Source organism: Gymnoscopelus braueri (assembly GCF_963280865.1).
Source record: "Gymnoscopelus braueri genome assembly, chromosome: 18".
NCBI classification, from domain to species: Eukaryota; Metazoa; Chordata; class Actinopteri; order Myctophiformes; family Myctophidae; genus Gymnoscopelus; species Gymnoscopelus braueri.
In genome coordinates, this window is record NC_137618.1 from 22,881,101 (window position 1) to 22,894,601 (window position 13,501).

The following is a 13,501-nucleotide window of genomic DNA, read 5'->3' on the forward strand; positions in this document are numbered from 1 at the left end:
TTGTGCTTTTAGGTTCTCCTCTGGATATGTGTCAAACACAATATCCAAGCGCTCAACAGAGTCATGGCTCATGTATGACCTAACAAACCGTGCAATATTGGTGTTTATGTATTCATTGAATGTATTTGCAGCGAGGGGCCGGACCATTTGGGCCATTACTGCTCCATCAAGCACAACTACAGTGGCCTTCTTAGCTGCTGCTATGCAGACTTTTTGGACATTCAAGCATTCAAGTATGTCCGCCTTTGTGCCGCAGCGTAAAAGCCCTTGGTTGGAAATGCTGGATGGCTCTCTCTGGTTTTCATACTTGAAGAACTCTGCCATGTCTGCATCAGGCCTCGATTGAAGGGAAAGGAATAGTTGGGTGATGAGATTCATGTTTTGCTTCTGAATGCTGTTATTGCGTTTGGCTTTTCGGTCTGGTCGATTTGCAAAAGTCAAGATTTTTGTCCGTGGAATTATATCCGAAATGGGCTTTGTGGCCTTCTCAAGTCGCTCCTCTACATAAGCTAAATGTAGGGCTATAGCAACTTTGTGAACGGTTGTGAGTGATTCAGATACTTCTGTTTCCACAATTTCCTGCGTGTCAAGTGCTGTGAGGTCATGATCTACTGATAGAAAAGGATTCCCGTGACTTTCCATAATGGCTGTGAAGGATTTGACATCTTTCATGAACTTGACCTGCAAGCTATGTGCCTCTTCATGATGAGAAGTTGAGGATGGTGAGCTGATGTTACTATACACAGCTTCAAACTCTTGCACCAACCTGGCACTGTCTGGCCCTGCAAGCATGAATAGTGTGAGAGCTTCAGGCTTTTCATAGAGTCCAGCTGCTCCACCATAGGACTGCAGAATTTTGTTTGACTGCTCATGTGATTGATCCTTTGCAATCAAGCTGAACTTGTGTTCTGAACGTTGCACTACAAAATTCCCCTTCAAAAACTCTTCATAAATTGCCGGATGTTTTTCCGGTAGTTCAACCATGTCTCGTACATGGATAGGTAACCAGCGGGCATAGTTTGTGTGATCCATCACATGAAACCAAGCACACAGTTCATCACAAACTTGAACATACAAATTGAAGTTTCCTTCACGAAGTGACCGAATGAATCGACACAGTAGTAGCTCTAGCTCCATGATGGTGGACCAGTACTTGAACTGTGGAAACTCTGCTTGAGCTCGTTGGTCCCACATCTCAAATGACTCAGGTGGACCAAGAACATCTGCACAATAGGCAGAGTATGCATTTTGTTTGAGAATCTGAAGGGACATGAGAGTGACTTGATGGGCATAGCGTGTCCGTTTTATATGGTGCTCATTGAGGGCAGACTGAGCTCGTCCTGAAGTTAACACCTGGGCCTGGGAGAGGACGGTGGTCCAACCTGAATTATGGAGAAGTTTTCCTACCATAAGATGAGCTTTGTCTTCAATATGCAATGCTCCCATCATTAAAACCAATTTATCCTCACCAAGTGTCATGGGGTATTGCCATTGGAGCTGCTTGGCTATAGCATATAATGGTTGATCAGCACCAAGGACAGCAATCTGGCCAGGGTTCAGAAATGATGTGCCTTTCTGTGCAAGCTCCATTGCATGCTTCATCATGGATGCAGATGCTGCTTTATCTGGAAATAAGGGGTACATTCCTATCTCTGCACGAGGTTTCAGTGTTTCTTCATTCATAAGCTGTGAATTATAACCTGACCATGTAATAACATCATCTTTACCTAGTGTGTCCTGATCAAGGACTCTTTTTCCATGCATTAACCAACTCTCATCTTTTACTTTGGCTCCATGTACAAGATCATGTGATGGTCGGACAGGACCGGTACCACTTCTGGGTGCCAATAGATCTCCTCCAATGACTTCTGCTGGCTTAACAATTGTATAAGAGTCTGGAAGTTTGGGTATGGATGAATCATCACTGTCAACTATTATGGGGGACGCTTAAGTCCTAGATTGTCATGAGAGAGATGATTAGTAGCACTGAGTGCGGTTCCATGGAACTCGTCCTGTGAGTAATTGCTTTTGTTCTGCCCATCCAGATTGTCAACGTCATAGGTGGTGAAAACATGCTGCCGAAGATTAGTCGGAAGAACAATGCCGTCTTCATTGTGCCGTTTACACACTGCACGTGCCAGTGACAGCTTCACCTCCATGACTCGTGTATACGACAATGAGAACCCTTGTAAATGAGCTTCATGAATTTCATTTTTACGGCGTCCATTGCCATGGAGTTTGAGGCCCTGATAGAGAGGAAAGGGTGGTTCTCGATCTTTGTTGTGGCGTATTGTGTCCGTCTTGCAGGCATGATGGGTGCCGCCATATGCATTGTACTGTTGACACTGGGCGAGGAGGCATGCTATTTTTGATCTCGGCTTCAGGTTGTCATCTTCTGTATTATCCTCATAGGCTTTGAGGAGTCCTGGTCCTTGAAGGACAATGTCATTGAATACTCTTAAAGGTTCAGGAACAGATAGCGTGAGACAGTTGGAAGGTAAGGTGCCATCAAATTTGTGTCCTGGTTGTAAACAATACTTGTGTAAAACCAAGGCAGCCCTTGTCAACAAAAGTGCCTCATCTTGATCAATCTGGTTGGAATCATGGCCTCTAGCTACACTGTCTGCCACTTTTTGATTGCTTGCAATGTACGTCTCCCTCCCTTTCTGGTGTTCACTCCAGTCAGGCAGAAAAGAGAGGAGATGTGTCTTGAATCTTGTTGTGTGAGGTTCATTATAACAACAGACATGCCCACGTTCATTCATAAGGGTTCTATAGAGTTGCCTTAAATTTGAAATTGTGAAGGAGCAATCTGAATCCTCAACTAGGGCAACAATTTGCGCTATAGTCAGAGGGTCAAAGGTTTCCCTGGATTCACTGGTAGACGCTTCTTCTTCTTGTGCAACTTGTGCTGCATATCTCAAGTTCAGATAACATTTGGTATGATAGTACACATCTGCTGCGTGCACATCGGACGCTTGAGTAACTAATCTCCCAAGAAGTTTAAAATGTTTACTAGATTCTGCCCAGCTTTTCATTTTGGAATCAACATTATTTGATAATGCCTTGTGCAGATCTTTCGTATCCTCCCCTTCACATATCACACAATGAATACCAATGGTTTGGGGATGACTTGATCGAAGCTTTTTAGGACTTAATAAGGAGGGGACAGCATGATCTGCATGCTTTCGAGCCCTTTTAACACGAGAACTACTACAGTAGCTTCTGCAGCGTTTGTGGTATTTGGCCTTATTTAATTCAAGTGTTGATGCGATACCTGACTTAGCACTGACTTTCTCTACTTTTACTAATGTTACAATGAAATATGATACAGCTTTACATTCTATCTGTGTGAAAATATATGTGCAATACATTTTGGTGGATAATGGCTATGTTGTTAATATGGAAGTTAAAGTGCTCTAGATACATTTAATCATAAATCTGATCATTCCAGTAGGTTTCTGATGCTCAAAAAAAACTAAAATAGTTTGCCAAAAGTATCAAAAGTTAAGGTACACCTAATTTTTACATGGCCGCCATCTTGGAAATATGCTAATTAGGTGTCCAGACACACCCAATCATAAAGATGATTTTTCCATCATATTTCTAATTGTCAAAAAACATGAAATAGACACCAAGTTTGGATTTGTAGCTCATCTGGTTCAAATGTAGAGGCAAAAGCGTGTTCAGGTGGTGGCCATATTGGATCAGCCGCTGTGGCGACCCCAAAGGTCACCGGCGCGGGCGCCCTAGCCAAATCATTTAAGTATGCCCTGAGCTACACCTGTGCCAAATTTGGCGCTTTTAGACAAAAGTGAACGAACATACCCTAAAATCTCCCTAAGGGCCCCCACTTAAAAAGATAATTATTTTCTCATGAGGAAATAACAGGAGTCACACATGAGTGACACATTGCTGACAAAGCTGCACTCAGATCACATTAATTATATTCCAGTTCTTAATGTACTTTGGTGGTAAAGACAATATATTTGGTACAAATTCTCAGATCCAGGGCCATCAACTGTGACCTTTTTGTCAAGATACAATAATATTCAGCTTCAACGATTGGGACATGGAGCTAACTTTAAACTGCGGCCATCTGTTCTATAAAAAAAACATTGTTTTTGACAGTAACTGTCATGAAGGGCGTTTTGATTACCGTGATTACACATATTTTTTCATCAGATTATAAGTAACATCTGGTGATTACCTTACATGCTCATTCTGCATGCATACAGTTGACATAGAATACAGAACATTCTCTCTGTTCAGTGTATGTTTGTGCAGAGACCTGCAGACATTGGCGCCAATCCTGTGGCCAAGCACCCAAGGAGAAAGCCAAGATCCCACAGGAAATGTGTCGGTCAGATGACTATTGTGTGATGCTTTGTAACGTGCACACTATATGTTTTTTCGTTGTACATGTACGGACTAAATACATCTATGATAATCTTGATCCACGGCTAGAGGAATGAATCCGCTCAGACCGCTCACTAGACTGGGATCAAGCATTGAGTGAGGGATTCAAATGGTAAATCGCTTTGTTGCTGATCCGATCTGGGTGGAATACGGAAATTAAATGTGTGTGTACTTTTTGGATACGGAAGACATTGTGGAAGGCGGGCTAAAACCAAAACAGCCATCAATCTCCATAGCAATATCCAATCAAAGCATGTCTTTCATTTCAAACTGCACTATGTGCGCTTCCGCTGACGGTTAGCTCACGTCTCTCTGCAAGTTATTGCGAGTATTTAGTATTTACCACGAAATAACGCGGTAAAGTACTCACATTTAAACAATTGATCATGTCTGTAGAGATGAGGAGTGACGATGGAGTTGTTTGCCTACTTTGTCAAAGAAGTGAGGAGACGGAGGTAACTGGACCACTATCAACTAAATGGTGTTTAGTTACTAAAAGCTCTGCTTTGGTAAGAGTCACTTTACTCAAGTTTACCTACAACGTTTAGCATTGTTTTCTTGTTTTATTTCTTTTTGCCACCAATAGCTATAATTTTACAACATAGGCGTGGTCACTGGAGGAAAACAAGGGGAGTTTTTGTGGGGTACATGCATGTTTATCTGCGTGTGTCCTGTCCAGCTGTGCCTGTCAGGTAGGGTTAACCGTCCCGTAAAATACGGAATCGTTCCTTATTTTGAAACTAAACGAAGCGTTCCGTATTGAACTGTTACGGGACGCACTATGTTCCGTATTTTGGGGTCGTGGAATGAAGGCGCGATTTTTATATGAGAGAGTATTTCTCACTCACACTCACACACACCCAAACGAGACGGAGCAGCCGTTCTGTCTCTTCTCTGTGTGAGTAGCCTCGGTCCCAGCCTCACTTATCTGCGAAAAGAAGAGTGTGTGCTCTGCTGTGTGAGTGAGAGGCGAGCTTGCGGGTGTAACTCAGTGTTGCCAAGTATAGTGAGAGAAATGAGCCAGGCCGACCTACAAAAACAAGCCAAAAACAAGCCAAATTTTGTTCCAGGGAAGTTGCGGGAAATAAGTAGACTTGGCAACGCTGGCTATGAAGCCATTGTCTGGGAGTGCGCTCAGCAGCTCATTGGCTCATTACTCATAACACGACCAATGAGAGTTAGCGCTTTCACGTTGCTAGGATACTTTCTGCCCTGCGCTGCCTGTGGTTCACAGTCACTTCATGACTAAAACATCTCCTGAGATCGATTCGGTATGGGATATTACATCTTATTTATCTGGTTCTGGTTGTGTTTTTTAGCAAGATGTCAGTATTTCTATTTACCTGCCCTGGCAGCCTACATTTTGGCTGCTGATGTGGTCATAGTCTAGGCTATTTCAGTAGACTAATATGGTTGATTGTTTATTAATGTTGAGATCAAGTCTAATAAATAAACATTTATTTAATATATATTAATCAATATAATTAAATAGTGTGCCCATTTAAAGAATAACTCTTATATATATTAATCAATATAATTAAATAGTGTGCCCATTTAAAGAATAACTCTTATATATATTAATCAATATAATTAAATAGTGTGCCTATTTAAAGAATAACTCTTATGTAGTTGTTAGTTGTTGTCTAATATAATCCACAAAATACATTATTATAAACTCATTTTGTTTGAATATTTTATTAGGCAGAAATTGTTTTTTGTGATAATAAATTGGTAAAATCAGGCAAAAATATGAATTAAATAACATAACCCTAACCTAACTCCTAATCCTAACCCTAAAACCAAAATAAAGAAACCAAAAACTGGGAAAAAAACGAACCCAATCCGCCCAGAACCGCGAAAAAAAACGAACCCAATCCGCCCAGAACCGCAAAACCGCATTATTTCTGTCTGACAAATATACCTTGTTTACCACACATTTTATTATTAAATGATGATTCATCTCTAAGCTTAACACTTCATAAGAAGAGAGTGTTATTGGCCGGTTTAACGGCAGCAAAGAAAATGCTTGTAATGAGATGGAAACCACCTCATAACCTTTAGTATTCATCGTTGGACGTTGTCCTTCTATGAGGTCTTGAGATTGGAGGTGTCCGGTGCTCGAGCACAGGGAGCAAAGACTAAATCGGTCCAAACATTACTTACTGCAGCCCAGAAGGTTGAATCAGTACTCCACTAGGTTGAACAATTGTAGGCCTACTTCGGTATCAGAGAATGAGCAATATGCATACTGAATGTGTTTAGTTTTTTGCCTTATTTCAATAAGCAGGTTTAGAAGGTATGCACTAACATAATTATTGTTTTGGTCTTCATTTTATTAAATGGTTTAAAAATGATTATGTTATTATATATAGGCTATATGTATATACATCATGGTTTTTCCTTTGTTTTCTGAGGGCAATTGATTAACGTCTGTGTGAACCCTGGGGTCTCACCGTCTGGTGAGGGGGTTGTTTTGCAACCACAGGACCGCCAGATCAGAGGAAGAGAATTTTACTATTGCTAGCAGGCAAACTAGAGGACATGAGTACATTAATGACCACTGACGGTGTGGGTACAAGATATGCTCGGCCACAGGTGTGAATCTATCTATGTAGGCCTACTGATAAGATACACTTCTTTAAGTTGTTGTGGGACTTTGTGTGAACTGTTTGTCTATGCATAGTGATACAATGTAATGCTGATCTCGAGGGCACTCGAATGATGATGATGATGACAATGTAATGTCTCTTCCCTTGAAAATCTTTTAATAAAATTAGTTCAACAGGCTTGTTTGCCAGTCCAGAAGACTTGGGTCCTTGATTTACACATTTCTTTGTTACAAAAACAGCTGTGTGTGTTTGTTACTCTGGTGTACTTTCAGATTACAATGAAAAATGATTGCATAAAACAATCTACTTGAAAGCAGTATCAACTTAAAAAAATGTGCATACTAATTTATATCTTGGCATTTGTCTGATCTGCACCATTCCAGCATAGGTCAGAAACATATCGCATTATGTTATAAATATGGACTCATGACAGACCTTTTACCATTTGAGTGCATACCTGCATCAATGACATGCAGGTATGTACTCAAATGTATAAAATCATGAATCTTTTCTGTAAATATACCATTGAAAGATTATATCAAAAAAGTTACATGTTACAAGTTAAAATGATGCTCTTACTTTGTCTGTTTTGCAGCTGTATTCATCTGGTATTTATTGCCAGGATTCACCGGAGTTTGATGACTTGTTTGGTTTTGCTGTGGAGGATGTGAGAAATGAGGTGAAACGGGGAAATAAACTGGTAAAGTCCTTTTATCATTTTCACACACAGCACTCAACTTCATACTGTGCAGATTGATCTGCTCTCTTAATGCAATGTTCCTTTTCTTTACATTAGAAATGTAACGGTTGTAAGAAAAAGTGTGCCACAGTTGGATGTGAAGTGAAGAAGTGCAAGAGGTCCTACCATTTCCCATGTGCAGTTGAAAAGGGAGCTGCGATCACTGCGAAATATCGGTTAGTCCAATATCTATATCCTAAAAGATATGATGTCCTTTTGGTGACATCACATAATTCCTGATTTCTTTTTTTTAGAAGAAGCCAGGCAGATGTACTTTTGGTTAATTGTCACATATGCAATTTTCTAAAACCATCTCTATTTTTCAGGGTGTTATGCCGCATACACAAGGAATTGGGTGAGTAGATTTTTATTCTCCACTTATTATGAAACTTATGTTACTTATCGTAACTGTCAGGTGGAACCCTTGTATGTCCAAAAGCATTACTTTTCATGAAATGGAAAAAATAACCTGTGTTCCAATGGATCCAATGTAGTATTTAGTCACAAGCTCTTGTGAATACTTTTCATTAGTTTAATATTTATCAAACCCACAGACCAATTTCACTTTCAACACAAAACTAGTGACAAGAGCTGATCTACAAGCTCACAATGCGTCACAATGCGACGCGTTGTGAGCTGGTAAATACTCACTTTTGTGTGACTTTTTGTCATACAACCGAGAAGGGCAATTGACATATATTTTGTTACAAGCTTTTTGCCCGACAACAATGTTATGTATCTATTAACTTATTTTATTTCCTCTTTTTTCCCAACTTGCAGAAATCAAAAGCGACACACCTGGCCCTTCACGCAGAAAAAGGGATACTTCTAAACCACTTACAAAGTGTAGCACTAAGGTGTGTAAGAGATGTAATTAAAACACCACATGGTCATAGACACATTATTGCATGTAAAACCTAAGGCCTTTTAAAAGTAAATTATAGAACAAAATTATTTTTTTGTTGTCCATTGTTTGTACTGATATCATAAATAAGACAAATAAGATCCCAACATAGAGATGATACCTTCCAAAATCAGAGGTAAAAACACATACAGAAATGTCTTACGTATCAACAAATCGACACAAAAAGTTCAAAAGATTTTTTTATAATCATTAAATCAACTAGTCCGATTAACTTAAGCCCTGTATTATAATTTGTTGTACAATGGTGACGTGTGAAAATAGTTAAATAATTGTTCATTTATAGTAATCGTGGCAAAGTTTGCAATAATCATGCATACAAACTTGTGCTGGTGCCATTCTATTCATTCTATTCTATTTCGTAGTCCTTAAAATCTGTGTGATTGATCATGTGAGTGAAGATATCCATGCAGTCTTGCACTTTCCTCAAAAGTATTAATTCAGAGTCACAGCCATAGAGTTGTATAGAATTTTAATTATTGTATAACAATTATATTAGCAGTTTATAGTCATGAATGAATGAAAACCCTGACTGCAATCATGATATAATATAATTTGGAGAAATTGCAAGAACAAGGAGAACAAGAAAGTTAAAAGTTCTAGCTGGAGGCCTGTTCAAACCGCACCAGGAGAAGACACAATACAACATATTTTTGTGGTCCAAAAGTTATACCTCTCATTGAGTGTAAACGTAAGCAAAGTATAAATTAGCCTGCAGCATTCTGCTGTAATGTTCAATTAAATGTATTTGACTGTACTACTTAATTCAGTGAAAAGAAAAGGTGATTTTTACTCATTTGAGCTTTTCTATCCAAACAGAGAAAGCTGAAATCCAATGGCAGGTCAGTGTTGTGCTGAGAGGCATGTCTGTTCCATTTTCTTACATCCTGCTAAGCTCTGAGGAACATTGAGGAAACTCCTCCATCATCTTCGGTCTTGTGCCCTCCGCTCCAGTTGTTGCCATGACAGCCCTTGCGCCTTCATCTCCTGCTTTGTGGTTCTTCTCCAGGTGGCTCTAGGCCAGGGGTTCTCAAACGTTATTATACCACGACCCCACATTAGGAGGTATTTCTTTTGGCGACCCCACCGACCGTGGCGCTTTTCTCTATCGTGGTAGCTGTTGGTAACTGGTCTGATTGTCTGTCTGAGAATTATCTCCCCACTTGGTAATGTTACATCGTGTGATCGCGCTCTACATTTAAGGGTACAGATGGAACCAGTGGTGTCGTGGAGGCCACACGGGGTAGGACGGCCAGAACGTGCCCCCCCCCCCCCCCCGTAGATTCACGAGCCAAGTACCCAAATGGCTACTTTGCATAACAGGTTTACAAGTGAGTGTGAAAATGTTTCCTCAGATTCCTCACACCTCGCATCTATAGGCTACACGGTAAGCAAGCAACACAGCATCTTGGCTTCAGTAGGGCTGCTGCCAGTATCCTATCTGCACGCAGCAATGCCTCAGCCACCTCAAAGAAAAGAAAGATACTCGTTCAAAGTAAACTTTTAGTTTCAGCTCTATAATTCATGGCATTCCTTGAATTTGTATTAGTTTAAAACATTTCCTATACAAACATGTTTCCTAATTTAAGGTAAAATAAAAAGGGCGCTGTGTGCGCGCACGTGACGTCATTAAAATACCGTCCTGCCAGTAAAAAAATCACCACGACACCGCTAGATGGAACCAAATGGACCTGTGGTCCATGTATTTGCACCACCCGCTCATATTGAACATAAGTCCTTAGTAAATTGTTTATGAACAGCTAAAATCAGTTTGTGCCCCAGCCTCTGCATGCAAGGGCTTGCCTTGTGTGAATGTGTGTGTTGTCTTTCTAGTGACCCCAACAGCACCTTCCCGCGACCCCACTTTGGGTTGCGACCCATAGTTTGAGAACCGCTGCTCTAGGCCTACCTCTCTCCTTCCTGCCTTGCGGGTTCCATGTTGGAGCATGTTTTGTGATTGATATGCCTTGGAAGTGTGTGACCTATGCCGTTTCATTTCCTCTTGATTTGTGTTTCTAATTGTGTCTTGTCTATGTTCTGAAGCTTTGTGTAAAAGAATATCACAATACATGCTTTTAACTTTGTTATTGTAGTCACATCCTTTTATTACGTGTTTCTTAACACATAATGTCTCTTTCTTAATGTTTCAATGTTTAATGTTTTATGTAAAGCACTTTGAATTGCTTTGTTGAAATGTGCTATACAAATTAACTTGCTTTGCTTTGCCTTTGCTTTTAGCTGTAGAGTGGTTCCCGCTACTTGCATCTGTGGCTTTATCCTGGCCAGTTTTGAGTTGTCCGTATACCACACTGATATCCTGCCATTGTTGCTTTTCCTGTTTCTATTACAGACAGGACGGGGTTCCTTCCAAAGTTAAATTGAAGCGCCAAATAAGCTCAGGTTAGTTTATTGCTTCCAGTGACTTATCAATACATGAGAGAATGTCATCCGTATGGGTTTTATTTTCTTAAGTTCACTATCAGTCAACATTGTGTTTCACTGAAGGATGAGGTTGATATGACAGTGATTTATGCTAATTACGTTTTACACACACAAATTAAAGTCTTTGTAACATCCATTTTAGTAGTATTTAATTGAACAAGTTACACAATTTAAATATATTCATTACTGTTGATAGACTACTGGTATTTATTTATTGATAGACTGAAGTGTACATATTCAGAGAGCATTCAGAGATCCACACAGATTTAGCCCATTCATTGAATTTTTCATTGAATTCAATGTATCGCCAGATATATTTGTAGGCAGAGATCTCTGATCGTCAGGCTATGCAAGACTAGCTTTCTCACAGGACACACTCCAAAAATGTGAAAACCTGATGTAACCTGAAACTACGGTCTCCCCAGGTATTGCAGGTAATGATACCAAGTGTCAAAGCCAGGACGGATGTGAAGATGCCAATGAAACAGACATTTCGGTGAGTTTAAACATAATACCCCCCCCCTCCCCAAACTCAGTGCCACCAACCTGCTGCATTACCAGGCAGCCCATCTCTCTGAATCTTAATCCTGTGACAAAGATATCCAGTAAGCCTTCTGAACACATAACCTTTGCAACCAGCACATAAAGCCAGTTCACTGTTTGGAATGATGTTTGTTTTTCACAAGTTGCTGTCATAAGTAGTAGAACAACAATATAACCTATATGCAAATTAAACGTTGTTGCTATTGTGTTTCTTCAGGTTGCAGATTCTGAGCGTTTGTTGCTGCCTGTGACAATCTGCATGGAGTCAGATTCTTCCCAGATGACAGGTATTGTTCTTACTCAAATACATCATCACCTGCAGTGTCCATTCATGTTGTTTTAAATACTCAAATACACCATCACCTGCACTGTCCAGAGTGTCCATTCATGTTGTTTTAAATACTCAAAATACATCTTCACCTGCACTGTCCAGAGTGATGAAGTATCCAAAAAAGTGGGTCGGGACCCATTTGTGGGTCGCAGACCAATTTGTTTGGGTGAAGAGTAAATAAATATCCCTTTTATTTATTCTCCCCTACATTTTATTTGCAATTAGTATTCCGAAACAAAAAAATAATAAATGAAAATCTAAGAAATTCCTGTAAGTCGTTTATATCAGTGGTTCTCAACCTGTGGCTCGGGACCCCTAGGGCATGGGATCTAGCATGTAGATCTGCTATTTTCACAATATTTATCTGTAGAACAGAGTCAAAACAAAATGTAATGCCTCAACTCCTACAATTCCAAGTTCTTGTGAGGGTGGGGAGGGGTCCCCAGTTCAGATATGATTATTTTGGGGGGGTCGCGGCCTGAAAAGATTGATAATCACTTATTTAAATGTATGTACTTAATTACGTAAAATCATATACACATCAGAGTGTATGATGTACAAAGAATGCATTTATTTATTTCCCCCTTGCCATTCTGTTAAAGGAGAATTTCGCCCGACGTTATTCTTACCTTTATTATGACGTTATGATATCCTAGGCAGAGTGGTACAGTACAGAAATTCCATAACGGATCTGCCACAGTTAAAAACCCGCGCCTATTGTCCTTGCTTTAAATCGCGTATTTGAATAGCTTTTTTTCTTTCTTTTTTTCTGGAGAGATCTGATGTTTACAGTGAGAGAACACTATGCAACCTGTTGTTCTTGAAAGCGCTCGACCATAAGCCGTGCTTTGACGACACTTCCGGCGCCCGACCGGAAGTGTTTAAAGGATATACACCATGAATTTAAAAAATAATAATAATATTTAATATCATATTGTTTATGTCCCTCAAACGTTTTTCAAAAGGTTTGAGCCTAAATCAAGCCTCAGATATACTCATTCCAACTAACTTCTCTCTGGCTTATAAAGCACTTTCACCTGCAATACCACATTGTCCTGTTTGGCACGGGGCGCTATTGAGCCAGTTTGTATGCATGTTATCTCCTGGTTCTGTGTGGAAAAAGTAAAAAAAAAAAAAAAAAAAATTAAGAAAATTAAAAAAAAAAAGATTGTACCCTGACGTGACGTCACGTCAGGGACCAAATCAGTTTGGCCTGTTTTGAGACCAATTTACAGAAAACCCCAGATTTGCTGTGAAAGCCTGAGTGTTCAAACTGGGGTATTTTTGGGGATAGAAGAGAGGTCGGGGAGACCGAAAACACCAAAAAAATAAGAAAAAGTTAAAATTCATGTTCATGGTGTAGCCCCTTTAATGTTTCATTAACCAAAGCTTGAGTCATCAAACACACAACGTGCAATCATTATTAGTAAATGGTAAATTGTTGTGTTGTAATGCATTTTAAAGTGGGGATTGATTTGACGTATTAAACTTGCAAT

At 39.8% G+C, this 13,501-nt stretch overlaps 1 protein-coding gene and 1 long non-coding RNA gene across 8 annotated transcripts in view; both read left to right on the plus strand.

Annotated features, from left to right (window-relative positions):
• Positions 1 to 13,501, plus strand: part of phf11 (PHD finger protein 11) — a 61,391-nt gene that overhangs the window by 24,481 nt on the left and 23,409 nt on the right. For 2 of the 7 annotated variants that reach the window (XM_080456833.1, XM_080456835.1), the window contains exons 14-15: positions 11,557 to 11,627; positions 11,892 to 11,961. The exons of 4 other annotated variants lie outside the window; for them this stretch is intronic. In XM_080456833.1, coding sequence (XP_080312959.1) covers positions 11,557 to 11,627; positions 11,892 to 11,961 — 141 coding nt within the window. Of the gene's footprint in view, positions 1 to 7,623; positions 7,729 to 7,824; positions 7,887 to 11,556; positions 11,628 to 11,891; positions 11,962 to 13,501 lie in introns of all 7 variants that reach the window. One more of the 7 variants, XR_013934940.1, reaches the window with a different exon arrangement.
• LOC308105894 lies at positions 8,548 to 11,108 on the plus strand. The gene is made up of 3 exons (XR_013934942.1): positions 8,548 to 8,624; positions 9,509 to 9,531; positions 11,040 to 11,108. It is a non-coding gene; the product is annotated as an uncharacterized lncRNA (long non-coding RNA).